General features: G+C 57.2%; 2 protein-coding genes across 2 annotated transcripts in view; one reads left to right on the forward strand and one right to left on the reverse strand.

The window, feature by feature from the left end:
- The window catches only part of SNED1 (sushi, nidogen and EGF like domains 1), a 537,305-nt gene extending 521,516 nt beyond the window's left edge, over window positions 1-15,789 (forward strand). Inside the window, exon 28 of the mRNA XM_056108416.1 lies at window positions 15,777-15,789. The gene's annotated coding sequence lies outside the window, so the exon portion shown is untranslated. The remainder of the gene's footprint in view (window positions 1-15,776) is intronic.
- On the reverse strand, window positions 5,528-25,646 carry LOC130017647 (CAP-Gly domain-containing linker protein 1-like; the record flags this gene model as incomplete). The annotated part of the gene is given in 15 exon segments (XM_056108370.1): window positions 5,528-5,641; window positions 6,448-6,936; window positions 6,982-7,638; window positions 9,577-9,783; window positions 10,068-10,172; window positions 12,023-12,123; window positions 12,126-12,723; window positions 13,125-13,182; window positions 14,186-14,289; window positions 14,645-14,661; window positions 14,664-14,841; window positions 18,325-18,547; window positions 20,664-20,788; window positions 24,287-24,828; window positions 25,562-25,646. Coding segments are annotated over 15 exon segments (3,603 nt in total), but the record flags the coding sequence as incomplete, so codon positions are not given.
- Between the last annotated feature and the right edge of the window lie 1,260 nt (window positions 25,647-26,906).

The raw sequence follows: 26,906 nt of genomic DNA on the forward strand, positions 1-26,906 counted from the left end.
GACCGCAAACCGTCAGTGGCTGAGAGCCCTGAGCCTCTTCAGAGGGAGCTTCTTATAGGGCAACTTCCCGCCGTCTCAGAAAAGCCAGCGCACAAATCACCCAATACCTTCGAATGATCACATTAGATGCTGCACGCAGGCAGCCAATCAGGCCTTCTCTGGCCCCATGACCTTATTTGGTGAATTCCAGGGGCAACAAGAAGAAGATGGGTGTCCTTGGTGCTATCAACAGGACGCAGCTGCAGGGCAGGATATGGGCTGGGACTTGCTTTTCTAGGGCCCAATTGTCACGGAGCTATCTTTCAGGTATTCAATTATGTAGGCTAAAAGTAACGTTCTTACTCAAGTTTTTTTTCCAGAAAAATCAACCTGAGGACACATGTGCTGCAAACGTAAAGGAGTTGGTGCTTATAAGCATCTTTGGTTCTGTTAATTTTGAGTTAATATAGCAACTTCCAGTTTCTTTCCCAGACTTTATGGATTGATGGTGTCTGTACTGCATGGTGTCCCTTTATTTTCGTCTTGTCAAATAGCTATGGAGAATCACTGAAGGTATTCATTTTAGGCTACATTGGTTATGAAGCTTTGCAATAATGCAATAGAGGTTTTATTTGTTTTGGGTTTTTATGCCTTTAAACCTCACCCAGTGGTTCTTTTTTTTTCATTTTTTATAATTTTATTTATTGAATCACCATGAGAGCAGTTACAAAGCTTTTGGGTTTAAATCTTGGTTATAAAATGAAAGACCCATACCTTCACCAGTGCCATTCTCCACCACCAAAAACCCCAGTATACCCCCATCCCACACCCTCCCCCTACCTGTGGAGAGATGATTTTCACATTGCGCTCTCTCTACTTTGATTACATTCAATATTTTGACACTGGACCCACCATTATTATTTGGGATTTTACCCCAACACTCAGAGCTGCTGAAAGGGCAACAGTAGACAATTTGTTTTCTATTCCTGGTTATGAATAACATATGATGTCACGTGGTTGTAGTAGTGGCTGTGCGATTTTGAAATTCCAAAATTTTAACAATTAAATCTGGAGGAATTTCTTCCCAAAACCTGCTGGGTTCCAGGATTTGTTCCTGAGTCTGTGGGATCATGGCCATTAAGCAGATTGATCGGGAGCCAGAAAGGCCGTTAGTGGGTGGTGACTAGGGGTCTTGCTGGGATGGGGAGGAAAGGGCTGGTCCCACCCCCATCCCGTGAGGCCCCACATGTCTCATCACTGAGGGCCCAAACCTGACTGTCCAATGGCCTCTGGAGGATGGCGGCCACCGAGCCGCCAAGGGGGAGCAGGTGGAGGGGATAGCACCCTTTCCTCCCTGGAACGGCCCAGCGACAGTAACCTACTGCAGGGTTCAGATGCATTTCTGCCAAAAGCCACTGGATTCTGAGATTTGTGTCTGAGTCTCTGGGATCATGGCCGTTAAGCACCTTAATCAGGAGCCAGAGAGGCCGTTTGTGGGTGACGACTTGGGATCTTTTTGTTTAGGAAAGGGCTAGCTCCACCCCCATCCCGTGAGGCCCTACATGTCTCGTCACTGTGGGCCTAAATCTGACTGTCCAGTGGCCTCTGGAGGATGGCGGCCAGCGGGCTGCCAGGGGGAACAGGCCAAGGCACAAAATCTATTCCCACCTGGGGTGGCCCAGCGCCTCTAACTTACTGCAGGGACTGGACACATTTCTGCCAAAAGTCGTTGGGTTTCGAGATTTGTTTCTGAGTCTCTGGGATCATGGCTGTTCAGCAGTTCAATCAGGAACCAGAGAGGCCATGCCTCCAATTATATAGCTGAACTGGAGGTGGTTTGTGGGTGTATCTCCCACATATCTTTTACCTGTTTACTTTCTTTGTCAACTCTGCCTCAAGTTTTTGGGGTCTGGCCAAACGCACGGCAGCAATTTGGGGGTACCTGGAAGTCTGAAGGCGCCATCAGGCTGCTGATGCACTCGCCTCACAGGTACAGACTGACCTGCTGGTGGCACCATACCCCCAACCCAGTGCTTCTTAGGGTTTACTCCTGCCTCTGCACTTAGAGATTGCTCCTGCCAGGGCACAGATGACTGGATGGGATTCCTGCCATTGAACCCAGATCAGCCACATGCAAGTACCCTACTCACTGCACTATCTCTTTAGCCCAAGATAAACGCTTTTAAGAAAATGATTTACAGGTCCAGAGCAATAGTGCAGCTGGTAGGGCATTTGCTTTGGCCAATCTGGCTTCAATCCCTGACATTCCATATAGTCTGACCAAGCACTGTCAGGAGTGATTCCTGAGTGCAGAGCCATGAATAAGCCCTAAGACATCACCAGGTGTGGCACAAACATAAAGAAACAAAAAGAAATTGGTGTATTAGAATTCCATTGTAGAAACTGTTTGACTTATTTGACTCTATAATTCTTGATTGTTAGCCAAAAATCTTTTATAAATGAACCCGAGCATAATCAGTTATCACTGGCAAAAAGAAATAATTTTATTAAAGTAGATATAGGACACTTGTTTGCTCAAATTTTAATACTGCTTTACATAGTTTGTGAAACAATTTCAATAATGGTTATTACTAAAAATTTCAATTGATACAGATCTTTCACTTGTCAGACAGTTGATAATCTCCAGAGGAAAATACATCAAAAGCATATATACAATGATAGAAGTTCTTATTATACATGTAGCCTGGATGGTACATTATTTATCACTTTTTACAGAACTAGAAAACATTCAAGTGAAAAAAAATAGATTCAAACTGGATGATAAACTTCTGATGGTTGAGGTCCTTCATTTAATTTTTTTGTGATAAGAAAATCCAAAAGAATTAATGTTGAATTTCTCATCATACATCATCTAAACGCACAGTCAAAAAAAGTAAAGCTTATAAAAACAGTAAATTGGTCATTTTAGGTGTTTCACAAGTAGACTGTTATGTCATCCATCAACTGCTGGAGATTTCTGCACAGTGCAGAGAATGGGGTGGCCGGGCGGAAACTGTTGTTTTTGTAATTGTTCAATTGTTGAGGTCGTCCCCCTTCCTGGAGAGCGGCCTCGGACATCATCTCCACTTTATTGTTGAGGTCCCGATTCTTTCTTTGGAGGTCCACAATCACGGAATTCAGGAAATCAATCTGTGGTAAAGGAGAGCGTGAGACGGTGAGCCATCTGCGGGAGCCATCGGAGCCCGCCACAGAGGAGGCTGGGACCCGCTTCCAGTCCCCGCCCCAGGGTTTGAGGCAGCCAGAGCTCCCCTTTCCCTTCCTGAGCGCAAGCTCCCGGGTGCCCCAGGGAAGACCCCAGGAGGACATGCTGGGCCCCCTCGGTTCCTCTCAGAGCAGGGAGTCAAGAGGGCCTTCCCTCTCCTACAAAGACAGACTCACTTCTTTAAAATCCACGGGGGGAAAAATCCCACTTTACAAAAGCAAGCATGACTGTAGGCACAAACCTTCACGTTTCACTTAAAAACTGGCAGGTGTGTCTGAGTGGCACAGCGGGAAAGGTGCTTGCCTCGCACGCAGCCAACCCAGGTTTGATCCCTGGCATCCCACAGGGGCCAGCGGAGAGCAGCCAGGAGTGATTCCTGAGTGCAGAGCCAGGAGGAAGCCCGGAGTATCACCAGGTGTGGCCCCCAAAGAAAGAAGAAAGAAAACCAGAAAAACAGACTGATTCTTTTTCTCCCTCAAGTTCTGATGAGGAGTCTCTGAGAGTGCCCAGGCCCCCCCACACTGGAGCCAAGAAACACAGATCTCTCTTCCTCCAGCTGAAAAAAAAAACAAAAAAAACATGGAAATGTTCAGTTCCCAACAAGCCCATGCAGGGTCCACGTCCACAGCCCACATGTAAAGTTCACTTCAGCCCACATGTGCCGTCCAGGGCCACCGGCTGTTAAGTACAGAAGTGCAGGAAGTGAGGGTGTGCGGGAACTCCACAGGGCACGGGGACCCAGATGGTCCCCTTCCTCAGAGAGGATTCAAACTATAAAGCGCTGCAGGCCCGGGTGTGATGGAAGAGGGTTGGGGAAGGAGAGCCATCAAGGAGGCCCCAAGGCTGACTCCTGCCGCAGGCCAGACCTGAGCCTGCTGATGGTAGGTGCGGGCACTGGGGTCTGCAGCCAAGTGTGCACACCCCAGAGGACCCCACCCAGCTGTCTCCCTCGACAGGAGCAAGAAGCAGGAAGGCGGCCCAGAGGACCAGACTCCCCAGCTCTGCGCCCAGAGCATGCGCAAGGTGGCCGGGACAGCCACATGTTGGTGCACGTTTCCGTTTGCGACCGGACCTTCCTGATGGGAAGGAGGCCCTCCAAAGTGGTGTTCGACTCTGGCAAAGTGAAGATTTGCCAATTTTATGGGAGCCCGAAGCCCAGGTTCTGGGAGAGCAGCAGGAGTAAGGGCAGTGGAGGGGTCTGGCTTCTCGGCTCTTGCAAGGACGTGACCCCTTGACTGAAGGGATGTGTCCTTGTCCAAGGGGCCTTTCACTCCGTAAGCATCACCTCTTGTGCTGGGAGCGTGTGGGGGTGGGGTTCTGGCAGCAGGTGCCCGGGCCCTGGTTCTCACGGGTGCCAGGTGAGCACAGTCCCTTCTTCCTCAGCTTCCTTCTTTTTGGCTTCTGTTATTTTAATTCATCAATTAATTTGGGAGGGGGGATTTTGGGGTCACAACCGGGCGTTGCTCAGGAGTGACTCCTGGCTCTGCACTCCGGAATTACTCCTGGCTGTGCTTCGGGGACCATATAGGATGCCAGGGATGGAACCTGGGTTGGCCACATGCAAGGCAAACACCCTACCTGCTGTGCTATAGCTCCGGCCCCATTCTCGGATATCTTAAATGGTAGATATTCCCCGACTCTTTTGAAGCATACACGCATATATACATATGTACATGTCTGTGTATGTATACATGCTTATCTATAACCTTTGTGGGTAGTCAGTTTGGTTTGTTTGGTGGGGTGGGGACTAAGCCCTGGCTCTGTTCTCAGGGATCACTCCTGGCGAGGGAGGAGCAGTCCAGGCCATCAGCAGTCACTCGAGCCCAGGAAAGTGGGGCTGTGTGGTCAGAGGGCAGTGGCTGGCCTTCTCACGGTCATCAAAGAGCCTTGAGACGCTGTGTATGTCAACACATGTGGCTTCTCTTCCTGTCCCGGCCCAGGCTCTGGGCGAGCTAACTGGGGCGTCCAGTCCCTGCCGGGCTCATTGCTCCTCCGAGCAGTCTGGGAGTGGTCAGCTGTTCAGTGATCTCGCCAGGCCGCCCCATGTCCCCCGGATCCTGTGTGGTCACTCCGCGCAGCACCTCCCCAGGGGTCATACAGGGGTCATGCAGGGGTACACTTCCCCTCCTGTCCCATGCGAGAACCAGGGACCAATTACTCCTGGCGGTGCTCAGGGGACCATATGGGATGCCGGGGATTGAACCTGGGTCTGGCGTGTGTAAGTCAAACGCCCTCCCCGCTGTGCTATCGCTCTGGCCCAGGATATAGTTTCTCTCAAGGCTGAGGCCGGGCCTACACGCCCTGGTCACCACCATCACCCACCTCATTCTGCAAGTTTGCATTGGTGTTCCTGGTGTCCTCCAGGGAGGCCAGGGTCTCTGTCTTCTCTTGGGACAGTTGTTCCATAAAATGCCTGGCATCTTCCGCTGTCTGCATAGCCTGGAGAGAGAAACCTCGTTGAGCCAGGCTGGGGGGCCAGGGAGGGGTTGGCCGCAGTGGCAGAGCACAGCGCGAAACGCCACACAAACCTGCCACAGTGGTTCCGGCCCCCGCTGGGCGCCGCTCACCCCGCGGGGACTCACGTCTAAACCGCTCAGCGGCAAGACTGATGCCCCGAAACAGCCTAGTGCTCCCAAGAGCCTCCATTCCTCACACAGAATAAAAATGACATGAGCGGACAGCTAAGCAGGCCTGGTTGGAAAGCGTTGGGGGGAGGGGGGAAAGGAAGGAGAGGAGATGTGAGCCGTGAGCACAGGTGTGGGAGTGGGAGAAAGGCAAACCCTGAGTGAGCTGGGAAGAGAGAACACCTGCCCGGCACCAGGCACCCTCGAGTCCAGGCCGCCCTGCACCGGGCACACTGCTGGTGGCACAGGGCACCCCCGAGTCCCAAGTGAGCAGACTCAGGGCAACCGCTCAAAGTACCCCCAGAAGACACCGCTTTACTTTACAACTTAGTGCCTCTCTCATGACTTCCCTTACGTCTTGAAGAGCCACAGTGCAATCTTCCGTGAGAACTCCCCCCGGAAATGAACATACTGTCCTTTTTGGTTTTATTCACAGCTTATGCCTTGTCCTAGAGGTCAGCAGGCACGTGGTGACGAGCTGTCCCTGCGCCCGCAGCAAACAGCCCGTGACACACGGGTTCCGTGGGGATCCACCGCTCCTTGTGCCGACGAAGAGCAATCCTCTTAACCGCTAAAAGGGGGTGCCTGGGGCCAACGGGGGTGGGGCCTGCTCCACTTTACCGTGAATGCCGGCAGCGTCTCGAGCTCTCTGATTTTAACGGCGAGCCTTATTTTGTCCTTCCTCAGACCGCGGTTCTCCTTCTGGGCCTCCAGAAGGTTGGCCGAGACGTGGCTGCTGGTCTGGGCCAGCCGACTGACCTCCTTCTGGAGGAGGAAGTAACTGCCGGCCAGCTGCTCCTTCTCCCGCAGGATCTCGGCCACCTTCTTGTCTGACCGCGCCTTCTCCTCCACCAGGTCCAGGTGCTCGGCCTGCAGCTCCTGGGCACGCGCCCGCAGCTCCTCCACCTCCTGCTCCAGCAGCCCCAGGCGGCCTCGCAGCTGGCTGGCCTCGTGGGCGGCCGCCTGGGTCTCCTGGGCACGGGCCTCCCGCTCCTGCACCAGGGCCTGCTGTGCCGCGAGCCTGTCCTCCGCCAGCCGCCGGCACTCCTCCTGCCGCTCGGCGTCAAGCGCCTCCTTGGCCTGCAGCATGCTGGCGTGTGTCTTCTCCAGGCTGCGGGCCGCGTCCCAGGCCTCCTGCAGCGCCGCCTCGAGGGCCGACTGATTCTCGAGGACCGACTTCTTCTCGGCCGTGAGCTCCGCGATCTCTTGCACCAGCGACTTCTGATCCCGAGCCAGCTCCTCATAGGAGCACTGCAGCTTCTGGATGATGTTGTCCTTGTCCTTGGCCAGGGATAGGTTCTCCAGAACCAGCTTCTTCGCATGCTCCTCCAGCTGGCCCCTCTCCTCCAGGCCCTTCTTACACTCGGCCACCAGGCCGCTCTTGCTCATCTGCAGCTCCTCCACCAGGGCCTGCAGCCCCACCTTGGCGACCTGCAGGGCGTCGTTCTCCGCGCGCACCCTCTGGAGCTCCTCCTGCACCGCCCTGCCCTCTTCCAGCACTTTCTCTTTCTCCGCCTCGAGGGCTTCTCCGCCGAGCCGCTCCTCCTGCCAGAGCTTCTCTGCGGCCCGCCTGGCCTCGATGACCTTCTCCTTGTCGCAGCGTATGGCTTGGTTCAACAGCCAGAGTTTCCTCTGCTCTTCCCGCAGCGAAGAGTTTTTGGCCTCCGCTTCCTTCAACTTCAATAGCAATGACTCTCTCTCTGACTTCAGAGAGAGCTTCTCCTTCGCCAGCAATTGATTCTCTGACCTCAGGGCCCTGAGATCCTCTGACATCAGCTCAATTTCCTCTGATGTTATTAGGTAAGTTAATGACTACAGAAACAAAAGCGGGGAAGAACGGAAACAAGAATGAGATCAAGCAGGCACAAGCAAGCCAAGCACTTAATGTGGCCTAAATACCAGAAATGAAAATGGCAGAGTAGTCTTACCTGCACACGCGTGTATATGCGCGCGCACACACTCACACACTCACACACACACACGCACACACACACGCAGGATGGAGAGGCTGAAACAGCTTCACAGGGTCAACATATCTACCTGCCTTTTTTGTGGATGGGGGCCCCACACCTGGAGGTGTTCTGGGCTCGCTCAGGGTTCTGTGCTCAGGGATCACTGCTGGTAGGGCCGGAGGACCATACGGGATGCTGGGGATCAACCCGGGTTGGCCGAGTACAAGGCAGCACTACCCATTCTTACTATCAGCCATTTTATTTTTGAAATGCCGTCTTAAATTATTCCTGACAGCTCCCCGGAAGGTTTAAGTACAGTTGGATCTTGACGTTGGGGCATAAGATTTTTTCCCCCCACTTCAATTATTCTATTATAAAATCCATCACTGTCATAGAAGGGATGCATTAAAAAACTAGTTTTCAGTACAATTCAGAGAACTACAAAAAGTATTTTGTTTTTGAACTTTGTGCAGAAGGGGAAGGCAAAAGCAACCACTGCTGGTCAAACGATTTTCACAGGGACAAACAGAGGCAGGAAATGGACTTAGTCCCAAAAGTTATACACTTTATAGAAAATCCAGACTAATCCACCAAGCTTTGGAGACTGAAGCCAACAGGTTTTGCTTGCCAAACACAGTAACAACAAGTCTCAAAATGGAGACATTAGTGGGCCCGCTCGAGCAAATCGATGAACAATGGGAGGCAGTGTTTGCAGTAATTTGGGAGGGGCCCAGAGGCTCCAGGAGGAGTGGCCGCACACGGGCCAGGGTCTCCCTCACCTGCTCTCCCTGCCCGTCAGCAATGGGTTGTGCGTTTTCTTTTCTGAGTCTCAATGCACACCATAGTTTAACCGCCATGTACTTTCCAGAACTTTCTGCAGCAAGGGCTATCTTCTCTGTCCAGCTCAGCAGCCATGAGCTGCAGCAGGCTACTGGTGTGCGCTGGGCAGCTGACCGCTGACGGTCAGGTTGCCGGAATGGGGCTGACCTGAGCATGCACACGAGGCTGCTGGCCACAGAACTGGGCCGTGCAGGTGGTCCAGAGAGGAGACGTAGCCCTGGCTCTGGTGCGTGGTGGAAAGAGGCCGGGCACCAACACACACGCGGGCCATGGCCGCCGCTCAGCAGCCCTGGTTTCCTCTGATGTAAGCTCGCTTCCGTTTTCTTTGCATTGGCTTATAGATATGTATACACACACATATATATACAAGCACATATATGTATAAACTATACATGGGACCAAGCGTGTAAAACTGAAAATGTATCAAAATATGTACATATGAATTAAAATACACTTATTATATGGATATAAAGATGTACACATATGTACATGTTATGTATGTACACACATATATGTGTGTGTACATTATTTTCCTTTTTGTTTTGGGGTTCACACTCGGCAGAGGTCACGGCTTCCTCCTGGGTGCTTGGGGGACCATGGGGGATGCTGGGGATCCCCCCGGTGGGTCACGTGCACAGCAAGTGCCCTCTCACTGCACTATTCTAGCTGCTCTATTTCTCCCCACTGAGCTTCGAACCTTAACATTTCTCTGATACACTAAAAAATGCCTTTGAGCAATCAAGTGAAAACACAAAGGCCTGAACTTACTGAGCAAGCTAAAGACAAAACGGACAACCCAAGCTGGGGTCCCTGGGCTTCTATGTGCTCTGCCGGGCGCCCCGGGAGCAACCCCCTTCTGGCTTTCACAGGCGCCCACGGGCGGAGGAAGTGTCTGAGGCTGCAGGCCGAGGCCCCCAACAGAGCCCGACCCCGAGACGGCGGCCCTGCGCCCACACACCTTGGCCTTGTCGGCTTGCGTCTTCAGCTCGGCCACCTCCCGCAGCAGGCTCCCGTTCTCCGCCTGCACCGCCTGCAGCTTCTCCTCCGCCTGCAGCCGCAGCTTCTGCAGGGCCTGCAGCGCCTCCTCGTGCTGCGCCTGGCTCTCCGTGGTGGACTTGGCGTGCTCGGCCTGCAGAGCCTGGGACTGGCTGCGGCTCACGTCCACCTTCTCCCCCTGCGGGGAGCCGGGGGCCACCATCAGCTGTGGGCCCCCTGCCTGCCCCCAGCACACACGCGCGCACACACACACACAACGCATACAATGCACACAAACACACAAACACACAAACATACCCGCACACACACGGCGACTCTGCTCACCAGCACATACACACACACAATGTGAGCCTCAGAGGCGATAGGGCCGAGCTCGCCTGAGGAGGCTTCGCTTTGCCCTCAGCAATGTAAAGATCAGCGTCCGACTCCCCTGGTACTCACCAAACTCCGAAGCTCTTTCTCCAAAGCCTCCTTCACTCGACTGACTTCGTTCAAGTTCTCCTGAAGACTACGAAGCGCTAGCTCCTTCCCCTGCAGCTCCTCGGCCAGGCTCTCGGCCTACCAGAGAGACAAGGATGGAGTGAATGGACCAAGGGGACGAACAGGAACAGGAAGGGGAAAACAAAACAGAAAGCACGTATGAGAAGCCCATGACCCAACACAACCCCGAAAAACAGAGGCGTGAGGTGAGTGCGATTGCCTGAAGTTCTCAAAGCCAAGGCCTTGGCGCCGTCAGTTCTGGTGATGACTGTCTAGTGGTTACTGAAAACGGCTCAAACAGAGGCGTTTTCTAGACCTACATTTGGAGTGACCAGAAAATAAGAAAGCCTATGAGAAAGACTGACTTTCCAGGGGCGGGGAGACGGCACAAAGGGCTGGAGTACACACCAGGCCCGAGTTGGAACTGCAGCACCACTGGGCGAGCCTGAGATCGGTCCACAAGCTGAAAGACCCACTACTGCTGGGCGGGAGGACCCCAGAGCCGAGAGCATGGCTTGGCGAGGAAGAAGGACGTAAGCAAGGGAGGAGGGAGGCTAAGGATACGAAGGAGGGAGGGAGGAAACAGGGAAGAAAGGGAAAGGGAGGGAAGGGAGGGAAGAAAATGTTATCTTTTTTTTTTTTTTGGCCCGCTTGAGCTAATTGGTGAACAAAGGGAGGACAGTGACAATGACAGTGACCCTATGGGATGCTGGAGATCGAACTCACGTAGGCCGTGTGCAAGGCAAATGCCCTTCCCACTGTACTATCACTCTGGCCCCCAAGATTTACTTTCTTGTAGTTTCTTGTCTGTGACTTTAAAAGTTTGAGGGGTTTCAATATGAAATTTAAATTGAAGAACCTCTAATCCACTAGACAGCAGAACGTGACGTTTGTTACATCTTGATGCGAACAAGTGGTTCAACTATGCCCTGCTGTGTCCTAGGAATTGATTCTGTTTGTTTCTGGAATGTCAGCTAAGGAGTCCTGAGTCCTGAGAGGAACTCCCGGGGGTCTCTGGGTCCTTCTGTTATGTCTGTCAGTCCTGTCTACAAATCCCACAGCCCTTCCATCTTGGCCAACAGAGAAGTTTCTTCAACAAAGCGCACAGCGCCATGGGGGTCGGTGGGGGGCGGCTGGGAGGGTGCGTCCTGCCACCACAATCCTATAGGAGTTAAAGGGCATTTTTCCAAGGGGCTCCTGGGTGAGAACTGCAGCTTCCTCGGCTTGGCCCAGATCTCACTGTCTTGTCCTTCCCCAGGGTCAGGGCTACCATGAGAGTCCATGTCCGTGGCCAGCAGGAGGCCATGCTGGAAGGCGGACTTGGCCCAAGCACCCCTTAGAGGCTGAAAGGGATGAAATCTCTGCAGGGCTGGGCAGGGGCTTGTGCTGCAGGCAGGGAGGGGCCGGCAATGAGAAATACCAAGATGGGCCACGTCACCAGCCCTGAGGGAGCTCAGAGGCTCAGAGGCATTGAGCACCAGCTGGAAACTGAGGCGCCTCGGGGAGAGGTTGGCAAAGCCAGTCACACGAGCAGGTGGTCAGCAAGGTCAGGGAAAGAACCCTGCGGCCAGACTCGAGCCCAAGGGTCTGGGCGGACTCGGCGAGTACGCAGGGGGCCCAAGGGGGGGGGCAGAGGTTTGCTTTGGGGGCTCCTATCTTGTTTTCTCACTGGCCTTGTGAAGAGTTCTCAGTTTCAGAAAGACCCCAGACGGGCCCAATTAGCCGGGGCCAAGGCTTGCACGGCATCTGGGTGCTGGGGACCAATGACAGTCCCAGAATCGTGCCGACACGTTCTCAGTCCCATCAGAGGGAACCGCACGGGACGTGACCGGGAGACCTGTCAGCACCAAGCCGGAACACGGCGGCGAGCAGACAGACACACAGCATGCAGGGAGCGAGCGTGGAAGTGGGCGAGGGCACCCGGGTACCAACCTGCCACTCTCGGCCCGCTTTGCATTCTCTAACTCCTGAATCTGCTGCTCAGCCACCTGGAGCTGCTGCCTGAGCTTCTCCATTCCCAATTGACCTCGGAACTGGCCTTTCGGAGCCCATCGAGCTGCAAGAGCTTCTGCTGGGTGGCCTCCAGCTGCGCCGTGGCGTCGGCCAGGGCCTGGGCTTGCTGCCTACACATGGCCCGCAACCCCTCCAGGTGCGTTACCTTCGTCTCGGCCTCCTGCAGCTTGTTCAGGGCGTCCTCCATCTCCACCAGGTGCTGGTCCTCGGTCTGGTCGAGCTTGGCCCGCGCGGCCTCCAGGCTGTTCTTCTGCTCCTGGGCTGTCCTGACCAGCCGCGACCTGAGCGTCTGCAGCTCAAAGGCGTGCGCTGCACGCTCAGCCACCTGCTGGGCCTTCGAGTTCTCTACCTCCTGCTGGTACTCGAACTGCAGCCTCTCCATCTGCATCTTGAGCTCGGCCAGCTCGGCCGCCTCGGCGCCCACGCCCCGGCTCACGGACGCCTTCGGCTCGCCCATGGCCTGTTGGTGCGGGGCGATGGCCGTCTCCAGCTTGGACTTCCACGGGGCGATCACGTCCGTGTTTTCCTCGTTGGCATGGTCCAGCTTAGTTCTCAGCCCCTCGTTCTCCTTGGCGAGCTTCTCGGAGGCCGCCTGCAGGGCCTTCACCTCCTTCTGGTGGGAAAACAAAATTTCCATGAACTTAAAACAGGAAGGAAAAGAAGCAGAAATAGAAATTATTCTTTTGCAAACTGACTGTTTGCTTTTTCTTGTTTTAAGGAATACCTTCCAATAAACTGGGGTTCTAAAGGATTTGATTTGTGCTGCTCGACTGAAAATCAAAGCTGAGGCAAAGGCGTAGACCCAACTGTCAGAACGAGAGGAAAACGCTCATCAACAGCAGCCTCCGGCCCCAAGGAGCAGAGGTGCCTCCGCCGGGCCCTGCCAGGTGCATGACCCCTGGTATCCCTGTCTGATTCTGAGTCTCCAGCAGAAGTGGTCCCAGCGGGGTCGGCCAGGCCACCCCGCATCCTTGCCTGCACCCTGCAAGCCTCTGGGACCTGCCCGGGCTTTACCTCCAGGTCGCCTTTGGTGATGGACTCCTCTTCGACTCGGAACTGGAGGTCCTCCACTTTCCTGTGGGGGAGAGGGAGAGTTGTGAGGGGCGTCACTGCTGCCCCCCATGAGGGCCACCATCCTCTAGATGCGCGCCTGACCCAGCCCCCGCCTCCACACACAGGAGGGCTGAGAGAGTCAGCGAGGGCCAGAGCGAGAGTACAGCGGACAGGGCATTTGTCTTGGCACGTGGCCGTCCCGGGTTCAATTCCCAGCATCCCATTATGGTCCCCTGGGCAATGCCAGGAGTAATTCCTGAGTGCCGAGGCAGGGAGCATCGCTGGATTGACCCAAAAAGAAAAAAAACAAAGTCAGCGAGTCCCCTCGGCTGTGAGCACTGGGTGGTACCCGCAGGCTACAGGAGGAAGCTCTGTCGAGCCAACGCCAGGCGCAGTGCCATATCAGCCTTTTCTGCCTCGCAGCTAACAGAGGTGGTTAGAGACTGACCAGGTGCGCATGCCAGTCCCTCCCAGCCAGCGCCTGTCCCCGCATCGGGACAACAACTGAGCCCCTGGGGGAGAAGCAGCAAATGACTCGGGGCCAGGGCGGGGGGGCAGGAGGGGCTCCCAGGGGACGTGGCGAGTTCGGCATGTGGAGCTGAGGGGCTGAGCCGGGCACTGGCAGTGCCCCTGGGCACCACACTGCCGGGAGCCCATCTGAGAAGACCGTCTTGGCCGGCACCCCGTGTCCGTCTGTCTGCAGCCTGGCCTGAGCCCTGCCTGTCTGCTGCCGTGCCCCATGGGTGCTGCGGGTTTCCTCCCGCCCAGGATTAACCCCAGGGACTCCCACAGGGCCCCACTGGGATACGACAGTTCCCGGCCACCCAGCACAGGTCTCCTGAACACCAGGCCACGTGGACACAGCAGGGAGGGCCGGGGGTGGCTGGGCTCCAGTGAGCTCCCCCCATCCCCCCCAATGAGGCCACTCTCAGGACTGGGCACCCGCTAGTTTGTGGTTCTCACAGCCCTGGAAGGCCAGGAGCACCCCACCCGAGGCAGCCCCCCAGCTCCTGGCACGGCCTCACCTCTTCTCCTCCTCCAGCTGGTTCAGCAGCTCCACCTTCTCCCAGTCGGTCGCTTCCAGCATGGCCCGCAGCTCGTCCATCTTGGCCTCCAGCTCCAGGACGTGCTGTGGAGGCAACTGCGCGTGAGTGTCCTCGCCCACCCCCGACAGCCCTCTGTGGGCTGGCACCGCCACCTGCCACCGCGGCATGCTGAACACGTCTCCCACCTAAGCCGCAGCGTTTCTGGAAGGCCGGGGGGGGAACCACACCACGAAAGCACCAGCGGGGATAACTCGGCGCTCCCTGAACCCCCACGGGGTGAGCAGAAGGTGCATGCGATCAAACCACGCGCCGGATGCCACCGCAACGACGGCAGACGGGGACCCACGGCCTCTCCCTGCACCGCCTGCACCAAGGTCGCGCCCAGCATTTGCCGCAAGCGTCTCTTGGCCCCGGCACTGCCGTCTGCACAGACGTCACCTGGTCGTGCCCGTCCCAGCCAGGGCCAGCTCCTGCTCTATCTCCCCCACATGGCTCGTGGCCTTGGCCACCTCCACCCGCTCCAGGTCTCGCTCGGCCAGCAGCTGCTCAATGTGCTGCTGCTTCTCCTTCAGCACCTCCTGGAGGGCGGTTGTGCTGGAGATCTTGCAGGCATAGCGAGAGGAGGTTTCTGGCAACTGCAAAGGAAAAAGAGACGTGAAGGGGGTGGGGGTGGCGGACGCGGGCATGCACACGGCTATCCTCAGCAAAGCAGATGGAGCAGCGCTGCATCCGTGCATATGGGCCAGCGACTCTCAGCAGAAGCGTCTTGAAACCTTCCCGAAGGTCCTTGGACGGGACCTGGGCTCCACTGACCTCGGGCCTCGTGGGAATCCAGAGACTCTTCTGCAGAGCCGGAGGCAGCCCCCTCCACAGCCCGCTCTGGCCTGAGCTTCCTTAAGGCTGAGCCCTTGGCATGAGCTTGAGGCCGGCTCCAGCATCTTCAGCCTTGCAGGTCCGTCAGGGTCTCCCAGGGCAGCCTGGCCCTTCTCTCTTCCTCTTCCTTTCAGCTCACCTCGCTCTCCCCAGCACCCGCCCCAGGCCTGAATAGCAGTAACCAGAGACTCTTGTCTCTGGGAATGGCCCCGTGCCCCTGAGGGTCACTGGGTGTGACCCCATAAAAGACCCCTGTGCCATCTGCCTTCAAAAGGGGGGATGAGAGGCTAGAATGGTAAAGTTGCGGGGAAGGCGCTGGCCTTGCACGCCGCTGCCCGAACTGGATCCCAGGTACCCACCCCATAGGGTCCCGAGCCCACCAGGAGTGACTCCTGAGTGCAGAGCCCGGAGGAAGTCCTGAGCATTGCTGGGGTGTGGCCCAAAATCCAGGAAAAAAAGGAACAAGTGGTGGGTGAGCATGTGTGAGGGCTCACGCCCAGCGAGCAGGACAGCAAGGGCAGCTCAGGGGAAGACCAAGCACAAAGGGAAGGAGAGAAGAGGCAAAGACAGTGAGGAGGGGAGGGGAGTGGGCTGGAGGGCCGCGGGGACCGGGGGTCCTGTCCGTTCTGTCCTGGGCTCGTGGTCACTCATGGTCGCTCTGCAGACCAGTTTCCTTGCGGCACAACGGCCCCTGCAGGCGGGGACACAGCGGGACCTGGTCTTCATTCTTCAGGCACACGGTGGCGGGCGCTGGGGCGGGGGTGGCCGAGGACGTCTGCTCCTTCTGCCCGGCCACGCCTGACCCATCGCCCTGCTCTTGCCGCTTCCCTGCATCATCTGAGCTGCTGCCAATTGCCTGCTGACTGACAGGCCCAGCAGGGCCCAGGCTGTCCACTGCTGCTTTGCCTGCTGCGAACTCTCGAGCTACCTGGTTCTGTCCGGGGAGCGGGTCATCCTTGCCTCTGCGTAAGGATCTGGCCGTGACTCCCCAATACACTTAAAGTATATTGGTCAGATTAAATGCTCTCCCCAGGGCCAAAGAGATTTCTTTTTTGGGGGATGGAAGGTGCTTTCAGAGGTTCAAGATCCAGCACTGTCAGGAGTGACCCCAAGAGCAGAGAGCCAGGAATAAGCCCTGAGCACCCCTGAGTGTGGCCCCAAAACCAAATAATAAATAAATAAAATTTCTAGGAGCACACGAGCTCTCGGGCCCAGCCATGTGCAGTGCTGCCGGGAACTGCAGTCAACTCTGATTTCAAGGGGTGGCTGGGAAGAGCTTGACAGCCTTGGGGGTCTCCACCAAGACCTGGGCTCAAACCCCCTCCACCGGGAGCAGCCCCCAAGCACCACGCCTGGAGTCCCTGAGCACTGCCAGGTGAGCCCCAAAACCAAAGAGCAAAAATAAACTAGGAAAGGTGGGCGGCGGTGTTCCCCGAGCCTCCTGGCCTGAGCGGGTGGGGCCGGCTGGACGCACGCGCTTCCTGGGCCCGAGACAGCTCCCTGAGGAAACAAGCACGGGAGCGAACGGCTTCTTTCAGCCAACCGTGGAGACGAGACTGCGAGGTTCAGGCGCCGGAGCAGGGAGAAAGCAGCACCCCTGGTATGGGGGGAGGCGGTGCTGAGGGGCTGGGCAAGGTCGGGGCCACGAGCTGAACTCAGGATGTTGATGCCAAAGCCTCTGCCCTGCGCATGGTGTGTGAGGCCCCAGGCTCCATGCCAGCAAGGCCGGACCCTCTGTGGGAGCCTGGTACCTCAGAAGAGCAACTCAGCCAACACGCGAACCGGGAGGCTCCCCCAGGGCACGCACGGACCTGTGTGCATGTATGTATGCGTGCACGTACGTTCCTGTGGGCATGTCTACACACACCTGTGTGCGTGCGCGCGTTCTGTCTATGCAGGTACGTGCCTGTGTGTATATACCCATCAGCCTGTGTATATACGGTATGCACTACGTGTACATGTATGAGTGCCTGTGTGTGTGTGAACGCTTGTGTGTGCACGTATGGAATTACGTTGTGGGTGTATACTTCCATGAAGCCACACAGACTCATTCTATATTCTTGTCATATGTGCTAACGGTGATGTGCAGTGTAGGAGTGAGCTCCACCCTGCGTAAAGATATGCAAGGCAGGGGCCAAAGAGCTGGAGAGCGAAGCCCCAGCGCTGCCCAGGCTCAATCCCGGAGGCCCGCCAGGAATAATCCCGAGCACAGAGGCGGGAGAAAGCCCTGGGCTCTGCCAGGTGTGACCCCAAAACAGAACAAAACAAGACAGCGGGGGGAGGCTGGAGATACGGCTCAGGCGTGGGGCTCTTGCTCGGATGTGGGAGGCCCCGGCTCAACCCCAGCACTGCAAACGGCCCCTTGAAGCACTGCAGGGTGTGGCCCACAGTCAAGCAGAAAAAGAAAACCGAATTCCACAAACGGGCTGGCTCGCGAGGGAAGGCGAGGGGCTTCTGAGTCTGCTCCCCTCCTAAATGGCGAGGCGAGGGGAAGGAGGAGTCGGACGTGAGGATGGAGGCAGGGCAGGGAAACCTGGTGGTGGTCGAGCGAGACAGGACTGGCCCCAGGCCTGTGCCCACGGCGCGCGGCCTCCTGGCTCCCGTTCCCGTGTCACCTGTTTTGTATCTTCCGTTGCACACACACTCACTCACTCTTCTTCCGCATCGAGGGTCAATGCAGGGAGCAGAGGGGGCGGCAGGAAGCGCAGCCCCCAGCAAAGCCAGCCCCCCGGGACACGTCTCCATCGTGGGCCCGTTTCCCTGTGGACAATATCTCAGGACACCCTTGCACAGTCGGACACACTTTAGTGTTTAGGACTCAGAGAGACGTGAGGGGAGAAGCCACGAGGCCCCAGCTTTGACTTGCGGCCCCGCAATGGACAGAAGTCAAGGCCCCTCTGTGTCGACAGGGGTGCAGAGGGACAGGAGGGAGCAGGGAGGGACGGAGAGAGCAAACAAGCAACGCCAAGCGCCAAGCGTTCCCCAGAGTCCCTGGGTCCTGCTCTGACCCTCCGACGCCCCCTTCAGCTTCCCCACTTCATCGCTGGCAGCCTGGGGCCGGAGACGAGCCCTGAGCACCGGAGGAAAGGCCCATCCCTGCTCCTGTCACCGGTGGTGGCTGGGAAGCCACTCGCCTGCCCCCCGGAGCTGCCCAGCCCACCCGGTCCTGTTCCGCCTCTCGCCCCTGGGGCCTGGGAGTCTGTGGGGGCCTGAGTATCGCACAGGGCGGGGAGGGGGCTGCTTACTAGTCCCGTGTGGCTGGGCCTGCTGCTCACGGATGAGGCCACGGAGCTCACGGAGCTGAGCGAGGAGGCCGACGGGCGGCGCTTCAGGCTGGCGGGGGTGGTGGCCATCACACGCCTCGCGGGGGCCGCCTTGGCCTTGGCCGGCGTCGTGGAGGGGAAGCCGATCTTGGTGACTTTGTGAATGGGAGCAAACAAGCCGTACTTGGGCTGACACTGGAAGTACCTGCGGACAACGAGGAGGGGGGGACAAAAGACACCTTTGGCAAGAGAGACAGGCGCCGACCGCGGAGTCCACTGAGTCCCACAGTCTCACACCCCCACAAACTAACACGCTCCCACAGCCCCACACTCCCACACAGTCACACCCCAACCAACTCTCCCACACTCTCACACTCCCACTCACCCCAACAAACACACTCACACCCCAACCAAGACTCCCACATTTCCACAGCCCCACACTCACATACACTCACTCCCCAACAAACACACACACTCACACACCCCAACCAACACTCCCACACACTCACGCCAACCAACACACACTCACACTCACACCCCAACCAAGACTCCCACATTTCCACAGCCCCACACTCACACACACTCACACCCCAACAAACACTCCCACACTCTCACACTCCCACTCACCCCAACAAACACACTCGCACCCCAACCAACACTCCCACATTTCCACAGCCCCACACTCACATACACTCACTCCCCAACAAACACTCCCAGACTCACCCGAAGAAACACACACACTCACATCGCAACCAACACTCCCACACTCTCACACTTCCACCAAAACAAACACTCACATTCACACCCAAACCAACACTCCCACACTCCCACAAACTCAAACCCCAACACACACACACACTCACACCCCAACAAACACTCCCACATGCTCACAGCCGCCCCACACTCGCACACACTCACTCCCCTAGAAACACCCATTCACACACAACCAACACTCCCACACACTCACACCCCAACCAACACACACTCACACCCCAACAAACACTCCCAGACTCACCCCAAGGAACACACACACTGACATCGCAAACAATACTCCCACACTCTCACACTTCCACCCCAACAAATACACACACTCACACCCCAACAAACACTCCCACATTTCCAGAGCCCCACACTCACACACACTCACTCCCCAACAAACACTCATACCCTCCCACAGCCCCACACTCACACATACTCAAACCCCAACTAACACACACTTACACCCCAACCAACACTCCCAAACACTCTCACCCCAATAAACACTCCCACACTCACCCCAAGAAACACACACACTCACAACCCAACCAACACTCCCACACTCTCACACTCCCACCCCAACATACACACACTCAGAGCACAACAAACACACCCACATTTCCACAGCCCCAAACTCACACACACTCACTCCCCAACAAGCACTCATACCCTCCCACAGCCCCACACTCACACACTCACACCCCAACTAACACACACACTCACACCCCAACCGATATTCCCACACTCCTACACACTCACACCCCAACCAACACTCCCACAGCCCCACACTCACACACTCACATCCCAACTAACACACACACTCACACCCCAACCGATATTCCCACACTCCTACACACTCACACACCAACCAACACTCCCACAGCCCCACACTCACACACTCACACCCCAACTAACACACACACTCACACCCCAACCGATATTCCCACACTCCCACACACTCACACCCCAACCAACACTCCCACACTCCCAACGTCCCACACTCACACTCACACCCCAACAAAAACACACTTACACTCAAACCCCAACAAACACTCCCACACTCCCACAGCCCCAGTCACACACACGCACACCCAACCAACACTTGCACGCTCTCAAACCAACAATGACACGCTCTCATTCCCTCACAAACATGCTCACACCCCCACCAACACTCACATGCTCATGCCCTCACCAACATTCACAGCCCCACACTCACACGCTCACATACACACACCCTCATACATACATATCCACACTCCGAAGCACACACATTCATACATTCACACACACACTCCCTCGCACGCCTCCCACCCCCACCGCGCAAACCAAGGGCGATTCCAAGCAGCCTCCCCGGCATCTGAAGGGCGACAGCAGGCCCGGGGGTTCCTGCGGGCAAGCACAGCTGCATGTGGGAGCCCCAGGCTGTCCCCACATCCCTGCAGGGTCCCCGAGTGCCACCGGAAGTGGCCCCGCCTAAGAACCAAGTGAAGTGGCCTGCAGTCTCCTCAGCGCCTCCCGGGCACCGTGCATTGCCCCAGGCTGTCTGGGGGGGCAGGAGGACCCACCTCGTTCCGGCCACGGCGCCATCGTTCTTGCCCAGCGGCTTGTCCAGCTCCACGCCGCACCAATCCCCCTTGGCGAAGTTCGTCTCCCCGAGGAAGCGCACCACACCGGCCTCCACGCCTCCCACCTGCCAGAGGGACGCGGGTCAGGCACTCTGGACTGCGCAAAGCGCCCCCACCCCCGCGAAGGAACATTCTGGCTTCAGAGTAGGGATTTCCGGAAGAAACCCCAAAGGTCAAGGTGCCATTTCCCCCTGCAACCCCTACAGGGTGAGCAGACGCTGCTGCTCAGTGTCCATGCAAGGCAGCGGCGTTCACGCCCACTCGCTTACACCGGTGGCCTGGCTGACCACACCCCTGGGAATCTCTGACCCAGGCCAGCCACCTGGTGTGGCGAGGGGGTCGCTGCCCCGTGGGTGTGGGAGCAGAGCCGTGGCAACCCCACCGCTGGAGAACAATTAAGCCAGAAACCAGCTAGAGGAAAATGACTGTTCTCATATCTTAGCGGAGTTTGATTTTCCAGTTCTCCTTCACTATGCCTTGGCTTGATGCTTGGCCCCCGGGACGCAGAGCAAAACAGAATCACAGCGCTGGACACCGACGGGAATGCTGACAAAAAGGGCCAGAGCACCGGGGGAAGGGCACTGGCTTTGTGTGTGGCCACCCTGGGTTCAATCTTCAGCACCCAAGATGGTCCCCCTAGCCCGCCAAGACTGATTCCTGAGTGCAAAGCCTGAGTGACCCATAAGCACTGCCAGGAGTGGCCCCAAAACCAAAAAGTCAAAACAGAAAGCGGGGGGGGGGGAGAGGGAGAGAGAGAGAGAGAGAGAGAGAGAGAGAGAGAGAGAGAGAGAGAGAGAGAGAGAGACCTCAACTAATAATGCCTGACAGCGCGGTTTTCTTTTTTCGGGTCTGGGGCAGGACTGGGTTCACGTGCTCGGGGGTCACTCGCAGCACGAGGGGTAGCAGCGTCACCCAGGACTGTCTCTGTGAGTCCTGAAGTGCCATGTGCAAAGGCCCTGGCACAGCCTCCGTGGCCAGGCGTGGGTCCTGGGCACTGTGAGTGTGACAAGGAATAAAAGAACAAGAGACAGGTGGCTGGGGTGGCGGCCCTGGGCTGAGAAGAGGCTGCAAAGTTCATCGGCGAAGAATTTGGCACAGAACATGCCGTCCCTGACCCGGAAACAGCCTCCTGGAACAGCACAGCTGGAAGCCAGTCACGTCTCTCAAGACCCTGACTTCATATCCTGGAAATATCATCTGCCCAAAACTACCGCAAGCCTGTCTCCAGAACATTCTGTCAGAGCTCAGCTGGAGAGAAGGGAAGTGATCTCCCAAGGTCAGGAGAACCACCGCACATCAGCCCGGAGAAGCTCTTCACGGTTGGGCTCTGAGACGCCACAGGACGGACAGAGTGACCTCCCGCTCTGAGACACCATAAGACTGACTGTCCCGCTCTGCGACCCCTGCCTACTTGCGAGCACAGACGGGACTTGAGGTCAGAGCTGGGCATTTCCAGTGAGCCCACTGAGGGTCCCTGAGTCTCCAGAGAGAACCAAAGTAGCACAAGCATGGGGGCAGTCTGTCCACTGCCAGTGACAGGGAGTGCCAGGGGCAGGGGACCGCCTTCCACAGGCCTAAGGCTGGAACAGCCGTCTCAGAGCCTCCGAAGGGCTCCTCCGAGGTCAGTCACGTAAACATCGGGGCCAGCTGGCGCAGAACCTGGACTTCCTGTGCGCAGGGAAGAATGGGGCAAAGGGCAGGAGGCCCTTTGGAGAGCCGGGAGGGCGCCAGCCCTGCACGGGAGCTTCGCCTCGGTGCCCCGAGGCCAGCCCCCACTCGCCACGGCCTCCTGACCACGGCTGCGTTAGGCCGTGGAGCGCCAAGCAAACCTTCCTTGAATTAGGAAAAAGACCAAAGAAAGTGTTTGGGTTTTCTTTTTTCCCCCTTCTTCTTTCAGAAAACAGCCATTATGCTGGTTGTGGTCCCCCCAAAAAACCCTCAAAAAACTTCATTTTGAAAGGCGTGCTCGAGCTGAGGTATGGAGCGATGGAACAGCACAGCGGGCAGGGCGTTGGCCTTGCACACACCTGCCCGGATGTGGTCCCTGAGCACAGGGCCAGGACTCAGCCCTGAGCACCACCACCAATAAATGAATAACTGATCAGAGTTATTCACCGCAGAGCCAGTGGCAGTGTCCCCGCTCCCTTGTTCCAACGACACTGGTGTCCCTATGTCCGGGTGTGGACGGTTGTGAATGCAAGTTAAAAAAAAAAGTCTTTTTTCTTCTTTGGGTCTTTGGGTCACACCTGGCGATGCTGAGGGGTGAGTCGTGGCTCTGCATTCAGGAATCATTCCTGCGATGCTTAGGGGACCCTATGGGATACCGGGGAACCCAGTTTGCTGAGTGCAAGGCAAACGCCCTCTCTGCTGTACTACTGCTCCAGCCCCCCAAACAGTCTTTAAACCGTGAGTCTCCTCCAGCTCCAATTCCCTCCCCGTGTTACTCTTTGGCCATCCCTGAACCCTGACCGTGACCCTCCAGGACCCTCCGAGGGCCACCCTGCGCCTGCACAGCTCTCCTCTCCGGCCTCCACAGCTCTGACACCGGCCTGGCGATGGCCATCCCTGTGGTCCCCGGGAAGCCACTGGCTCCGGGCCAGCCCCCAGTCTGTCTGGTCAGAGCCGCCCGCCTCAGACGTCCCCGAGGTGACTTTTCCCGGCCGCTTCCCACGGGTTCTGAAAGCGTTATTGAGTGCTTCTGCTGGGGAGAACAGTTGTCTACAGCCAAGCACCTCTGCTTAGGGGAGCTGTGCAGAGGAATGGGCTTGGGGTGGACTGAGGATGCCATGTGCAGGGACCTGGTGACCCCCACCAGAAACTCATCTTACAAAGGGTGCCCCCTCGCCCCCACCGAAGGCCTTCCAGGAGCTGCTCAGAGAAACCCAAGAGCAGGTGCTGAGTCTGAAGATCGAGCAACCAAGACAGCAAAACATACTCTTGAGAATGTTCCGGAGACGGGTCCCTACCTGTGGCCTACCCAGGGTCCATCCCCGACACCCCAGATGGTCCCCTGAGCCCTACCAGATCCCTGAGTTCAGCACCAGGAGGAAGCCCTGAGCATGGCCAGGTGTGGCCCAAACACCAAACCACACACGTCTGGAGAGACGGCTCAGGGCTTGCGCACGGAATGGCCTGGAGCGGCTCGGGGTGAGCCCTGTGACGCCCCAAACACAAACATCACAAACCAGAGCAATGGAACCGATTTCCAACTTTGTTCATTGGTTTGTTTTTTGAGTCACAGTCAGAGTGCTCAGGGCTTACTTCTGGCTTGGTGCTCAGGGATCACTCCGGGATGTGCTTGGGGGACTGTACATGGGACCAAGACTTAAACCCCGGGTCAGAGGCATCCAAAGCACACGGCCTCCCCACGGCATGACCCCTCCACCCTGTTTTGGCTAAACTGGTAAAACTGGCAGCATCCCCGCACGCATCCATCACGCTGGAAACTGCAGGACCAGGTGTCCTGGCTGCTCGTGCTTCCACCCAAACTGCGAGTCTGGGAAAGCTGATGGACCAGACAGGCGAATGGACACCCACCCGCGACCGCTGCCCTCGGCACTCACCAGCACCCGGTCCCCGAGCTTCAGCTCCTGCTCCCCGTTCTTGAGGGAGCCAGCCTCCGAGAGGTTGGAGATGGACTCGCTGGCCGTCCTGGTCAGGTTGCTGATGTGAGGGGTGGCCGGTGCCTCCTTCGCGGAGGGCTGGGGTGCCTTCGGGGCGGCCGCAGGGGCCGGGGCGGCCGACAGGGGCGGTGTGGCCTGGGCAGCAGGCGCTGGCTGCAGGCCGTTGGTCTCATCGTCGGCCTGCCAGCTCCTGCTCAGCTTGGACGGCCGGATGAAGATGCCCTTCAGCGGCTCGCACTGGAAGTAGCGCACACCCGCCACTGAGCCGTCGTTCTTGCCGATGGGCTCGTCCAAGACGATCCCGGCCCACTGACCAGGGGCAAACTGGGTCTCCCCGAGGAACTGGATGAATCCAGGCTTGTTCCCCTTCACCCAGACTCGTTCCCCGACCTGGAAGTCGTCCACAAACTCCTCCTGCGTCTCCGAGGAGGGGGCGCTGGGGGTTTTCTCCCCAGGCACGGACTTCTCAACGGGAGCAGCCGCTGGAACAGCAGAAAGGGTCAGAAGGGTCAGAAGGGTCAGGAAGGGCCTGTCCAGGTCCAGTTAAAGTGTGGTTGGGGGTGGCCACACCCAGCAGTGCTTGGGACTACTCCCAGCCAATGCCGGGGGCTGCTTGTGGTGAAGCCTGGCCGGGCCCGCCGTGAAGGGGACGTGCCTACCTACTGCAGCATCCCAGGCCACAGTCATATTTGGGCAGCTGAGGGGAAATCTTTGGACACACCCCGTGATGCTATGGACCAAGCCAGGAGAAAGCTCCAACACAGTGTCTTATTTCTGCTGTGTCCACTGGCCCATCTTCTTTTTCTTTTAGGGGGGGAGCACTCCAGCCAGTCCGCAGGGCCTATTTCTGGCTCTGCGCTCAGGGTCACTCATGTGAGGTTGAGGCTGGAGAGTCACATGGGGTGCCGGTTGCCCTCCCCACTGTACTGTGGCTACGGCCGGCAATGAGGCCCTTTAGTCCAGGTGAGTCCACCTCCCTCAGCCTGTCCCCAAGCCCGGGCGAGGGGGCTAGCAGTTAGGAGGGAGCGTGTTGGTCGCCTCAGCTGTCACCAGTTGCCGTGACACTAAAGTCACAGAACGTGAGACTCGTGTGTGAGAGCTGTCCCCAGAGCCATGAACGTGCCTACAGCTCAGGGAGCCCTTCCCGGGCGAGGACTCGGGAGGGGGTTCCCGGGTGGAAATGAGTCTCCCCTGGCCCGGGCTGAGCGCACTTACCGGCCGAGGGCGCCTTCAGGGCCCAGCTCCCATGCTTGAGGATCTTGGTGGGGGCCTTCAGCCCGCTGGGCCTCAGCAGACTCATGGTCAGGTGGTCAGACGCTGCCGCGGCCACTACCGGGCCCTGACTGTCGAGCCCACTGTGGGGCCTTCTGAGGCGCACTCGTTCTCAGGGATAAATCTCTGAAGAGCAGAGGAGAGAGTCTGTCTCACGGGAGTGACCACAGCAGCTTCCGGAGCCCAGAGAGCTGCCAGTCTGACACTCGCCACCCCGAGTGCGACCCCCAGCCTCCCGCACAGCCCCCTGAGCCCACCAAGTGCCATTCCTGCACAAAAACTCAATCCCAAACAGACAAACAAACAACAGCAGATTCAGGGCCAGAGGGCAGAGGGGACAGGTACTTGCCCTGCGGGCAGCTGACCCTCACGCCCTCCCTGGCATCACACCCACCCCCAAACACATTCAGGAGCCAGAAATCGTCCCTGTGCACTGTGAGTGCCACTGACCACCTTCCCGTCCAGACACTGACTAGCCGGGAGGCGACTCAGCAGTGATGGCTGGTCTTGTGTGTGCATGTGTGCGTATGTATGTGTGTGAGAGGCCCGGGGTTACACACAGAAGCTAAGGCAAGCAACAGGCACACTTTTTTCTATGGGCTGAGAAGTGCCAGGGAAAAGGGCCCAGCAAGACTGCGCCAAAGGGGGGCTGGAGAGCGATAGCACAGTGGGTAGGGCGTTTGCCTTGCACGTGGCCGACCCAGGTTCGATTCCCAGCATCCCATATGGTCCCCTGAGCACTGCCAGGACTGATTCCTGAGTGCAGACCCAGGAGTAAATCCTGTGCATCACCAGGTGCGACCCAAAAAGAAAAAAAATTGCGCCAAAGGGGAGCGAAGGAGGTTTTGGCGTTTCCTTCGTTCCTTGTGACGGTGCCCAAGTTTGATAACCACAAGCCAGTATTAACTGCATTTCTTAACCCACAGAACTGAGGCAGACATGTGGATGGGGGAAGCGTCGTCATGGCAATGGAACTCCGAGGAAGTCAACAATAGCTTCATGGCCACCAAAAGACCACCTGAGGGCACGGGACCCAAGGTCTGGTCAAAATTAACCCACATTAGGAGGCCCAGAGCAGGCTGGACCCCCCGAGGGAATAGGAACAAAGGCCAGGAAAGGAATTTCTAAGAGGACCTTGGACCACTCAACTCTACCCCCTTGGCAACCACCCTAGCAACGGACTCTAGGTAGCTAGAAACTCCCACCAGGGGCAGCCTGGGGAAAACCCGAGATTAGCCCCCTTGAACCAAGGGAGGGCGCTCATGTGTGCCCGAGCCCAGGGACTGCT

The sequence above is a fragment of the Sorex fumeus genome, unplaced genomic scaffold (genome assembly GCF_029834395.1).
Source record: "Sorex fumeus unplaced genomic scaffold, SorFum_2.1 ptg000207l, whole genome shotgun sequence".
NCBI lineage: Eukaryota > Metazoa > Chordata > Mammalia > Eulipotyphla > Soricidae > Sorex > Sorex fumeus.